Source organism: Orycteropus afer, unplaced genomic scaffold, assembly GCF_000298275.1.
Source record: "Orycteropus afer afer isolate SDZICR_OR568_19922 unplaced genomic scaffold, OryAfe1.0 scaffold00278, whole genome shotgun sequence".
In the NCBI taxonomy this organism is placed as follows: Eukaryota; Metazoa; Chordata; class Mammalia; order Tubulidentata; family Orycteropodidae; genus Orycteropus; species Orycteropus afer.
Genome location: NW_006921865.1, coordinates 1,132,831 through 1,137,207, shown reverse-complemented (window position 1 = coordinate 1,137,207; position 4,377 = coordinate 1,132,831). Strand labels below are relative to the sequence as shown.

Below are 4,377 nucleotides of genomic sequence, written 5' to 3'. Positions count from 1 at the left end.
GACAGCACATAACAACAACAACATTAGTAATAAACTAATATGTAGTACTGTAAAGGAATTTTCATTCTAGAATGTAACAATGATGTTTATTCTTAACTGAAATAAGCTAGTATCTTGAGATTCTTTTTTAAAAAAATCATTCATTCAAGAAATACGTAATGAATATCTACTAAGTGACCAATGTGCAAAAATTGGAGATTCAAAGATGAGGAAGACTCATTTTTGGTAAACAGAAGCATGTAGACAGGCAAACAATTTTATGAGAGACTACACTGAATAGAAAGGGAAAAGATAAGATATGGAAAAAGTTTATACACTTGAGCTCACATCTGAAAAATGAGGCAGTGTTCTCCAGAGAGGCAATATAGACAAACGCTCAGTGTAAGCAAAGCAAGATATAAGAGAGCCTGAGATGTTTTGAAAGATGCTTTTAGTTTGGTAGGGAGCTCTGGTGGCATAGTGCCTAACGCATTTGATGTCTGGAGAATGGTGAGATGGAGGCAGACCCAGGAAGATCATGGAAGACCATCGTACTATGAAATTTGGATGTTAATATTAAGGAACGAGGAGCAACTAAAGAGGTTTTAATGTAGTAGAGTAGAACAACTTGATTTCCATTACTTGTGGTTGATTATACTGAAGGATGAACTAAGAGGAGTCAAACAATAGGCTGAGAAACTATTAAGAAGCTATTATAATAGTTAAGGTGAAAATCAGTGTAGGTCTGAATAAAGACAGAAGGAAAGATGATATAAAGAAGATAACAAAATATATAAAGCACCAGAATCACTCCTAGTTACATATGCTATAGAATATGAATAGAAAAGGAAGTCAATGGTCATTCTTACATTTCTGGTTTGGATAAATGGTTAGCTGGTAATATGGTTATTGAGTTATCGATTCCAGTCTTAAAGAGAAAGACTGGATTTAGTATTTAAGATGCATATGGTACATCTCTACGGAGATAATCAGAAGGACATTAGCTTTATATACTGGGAAAGATAAGTAATATCTACATCGTAAAATATCTAGATGGAAAAAAAGAAGAAAAATATAAAGGTTTTTGTACAAGAATATCTCAAAATATATTACATCTGTAGCAATTTTAAATTATATAATGATCTCCAATGGAATATCCACATTTTTCAAATGATAAGAAAAATATCTCACATCAAATGTTGTTTCTAAGCAAAGATGTAAAATAAGTAATAAAATGGATTCTTTTTATTTCTATGGGAACCTTGTTAAAGAGAATTAAAAACTATATGCTCACCTTTCCTAAAATGGGGCTTTTTAATTCTTGAGGAATTCTTTTTAATGGAAAGCTCATAAAAGATTATAAAATCTATTAAGATTTTGCTCATAATATAGGGAGTGAAACTAAATGTACACGTAATGCTGAATGTAAAAAAAACTCTTAAAATAAAAAACTTTTTAAAAAAGATTTTGCTCATAATAATAAAACATTTTCTAAAATTATAAAACCAATATAGCAAATACAGCAATAAGATAGAAAATATAAATAGCAATGAAATTACAGCATTGTACTTTTCATGAAACAGAAATTTAACAATACATGTTAATTAAAAAATAATTTTACCTGATAAATATAGATGGCCAGGGTAGCACAATATGCAAATCTGTCTCCACTGGCAGCACATACATCTTTGTTCCATGGCTGACATCCAGCAGGCAGTAGTCCCACTTGCCTTACCTGAGACATGTTGGCCTTGAAAAATAAATTATGAGAAATATCAGTGCTTTGTGTTATTTTATAAACTACCTGTTTATTGTTTTATATCTCTCTTCTCCAATATTTATAGACATCATGCAGGCAATTTAAATTAGAAAAATAAGAGATTATCAGGTGGTCAATGCCTACCAACACTTAGTCACAGAGCTGGGAAGCCCATAGGAAGTGAAGGAGATTAAAGTGAAATAGAAGTGTATATTCTAGTCAAAGGGCTTTAGTAAAACTGAGAGGAGCACTGGTGCTGGTGTTTAAAGTATCTGGCTGCTAACCAAAAGGTCGGTGGTTCAAACCCTCCAACTACTCCATGGGAGAAAGATGAGGCAGTCTGCTTCTTTAAAGATGTATAGCTTTGGCAACACTCTGGCAGTTCTACTCTGTCCTAAAGGGCTGCTATGAGTTGGAATCAACTTGATGGCAGCTGAGTTTGTTTTTCAGTTTGAGTACCATGGGGAAGAAGCTCTGGAGATGATGTGGTTAAAGCACTGGGCTGCTAACCAAAACATAGGTGGTTTGAATCCACCAGCTGCTCCATGGCAGAAAGATGAGGCAGACTGTTCCCATACAGATTTACAGCCTTGGAAACCCTTTGGGGAAGCTCAATTCTGTCCTAACAGGTTGCTATGAATTGGAATAGATTCCACATCAGTGGGCTCATTATCACTGAAGAAGTCAACCCATGTTGCCAAACTGATGGAATTTTGCAGAGAAACTGAAATATTCAGATTTTTACATGAAATGCATCAATTTTTAATTACTTTCCATGTTTTACACATGCTAAATTTGAGATACTACTTAGCCTTCAAGTGGAGACAGTGATTGGAGAATCAGTTCTAGAGTGAAGGGGAAAGGTCAAGGCTGCAGATCAAATGGAAAAAACTCTGACACTCAGTTTCATTGTTTTTACAATGACTCATCTTATTCCCACAACTACTACTTGAGGTATGCAAGGAAGGTATGCAAGCTGGGTTAACAAAATTGTTCACTGTTAAGAGAACACAGTAAGAAGGTAGAAGCTAATTTGTATCTGAATAAAAATTGTAGATAGGGCAGGAGAAAATGTAAGTGGAATAAACAACCCCAGAGATGGGGACAATGTAATGTAGCAGAAGCAGCCCAGGGCCGAGAAAAAGAAAGCAGGGATTGAAACCAGCTACACATCAATTGAGGAACCTACACATAGACCAAGAGGTGGTCATTCAAACAGAACAAAGGGATATGTCATGGTTTAAAATCAGGAAAGATGTGTGCAAGGGTTGTACCATCTCATCATACTTATCCAATCTGTATGCTGAACAAATAATCTTGAAAGGTTGACTAAATTAGAAGGAATATGGCATCAGGATTGGAGGAAGACTCATTAACAAACTATGATATGCAGACAAAACAACCTTACTTGTTGAAAGTGAAGATGACTTGAAGAACTTACTGATGAAGATCAAAGACTACAGCCTTCAGTATGGATTACACCTCAACACAGAGAAAACAAAAATCCTCATAATTTGACAGGTAAGCATTATCTTGATAAATGGAGAAATGACTGAAGATTGTCAAGGATTTCATTTTACTTGTATCAACAACTAACACCCATGGAAACAGTAATCAGGATATCAGATGACTTACTGCGGTGGCAAAATGTGCTGCAAAGTACCTCTTTAAAGTGTTAAAGGATGAAAGATGTCACTTTGAAGACTAAGGTGCACCTGACTCAAGCCATGGTATTTTCAATTGCCTGATATGCACAAGAAAGCTGGGCAATGAATAAGGAAGACCACGGAAGAAATGATGCATGTGAATTGTGGTGTTGGTAGAGAATACTGAATATATCATGGACTGTCTGAAGAAGGAACAAATCTGTCTTCTGAAGACTTAGAAGAGAGAATGGCCAGACGTTGTCCACATATTTTGGTCATGTTGTCAGAAGGGACTAGCCCCTGGAGAAGGATATCATGCTTGGTAAAGTAGAGGGTTGGTGAAAGAGGGGAAGACCCTCAATGAGATGGAGTGATACAGTGGTTGCAGCAGCGGGCTCAGACGTAGCAATGATTGTGAGGATGGTACAGGACCGGGCAGTATTTTGTTCTGTTGTACACAAAGGTGCTATGAGTTGCAGCTGAATCTAACAACATGCACCAAGTATAATGATCCCTGGTGGTACAATGGTTAAGTTGCTTGGTTGGTAACCAAAAGATTGAGAGTTCAAACCCATGCATCAGCTCCCTAGGAGAAACACCTGGCAATCTGCTCCCATAAAGATTATATCCCAGAAAACCCTAAGGGCAGTCAGTCCTACTCTGTCACATGGGGTTGCTATGAGTCAGAATCTAACAACATGTACCAAGTATATGTACATTTGACTAAAGCATTTATTCATAGATCTGTTCCCTCATGTCTAAAATAAAGCTTCTGACAGTATTTGCACAGAGAGGTAGCTCAGAGGATAGGATTGCATAGGAAAGAAGGACACAGAGAAAGAGTAACCCGAGGGAAGAACTGGGAAGAGAGCTGTTATTACATTATAGGGATTACACTCAATGTCATAAAACAAAATGTGTATGAACTATTGTATAGAAAACAAATTTGCTTTGTAATCTTTCACACAAATCACAGTTTAAAAAAAAAAAAAA

General features: G+C 36.1%; 1 protein-coding gene across 1 annotated transcript in view; it reads right to left on the bottom strand.

Annotated features, from left to right (window-relative positions):
• WDR17 (WD repeat domain 17) overlaps window positions 1-4,377 on the bottom strand; it is a 170,482-nt gene that overhangs the window by 132,956 nt on the left and 33,149 nt on the right. The window contains exon 2 of the mRNA XM_042782268.1: window positions 1,601-1,729. Within this exon, the coding sequence (XP_042638202.1) occupies window positions 1,601-1,729 (129 nt within the window). The remainder of the gene's footprint in view (window positions 1-1,600; window positions 1,730-4,377) is intronic.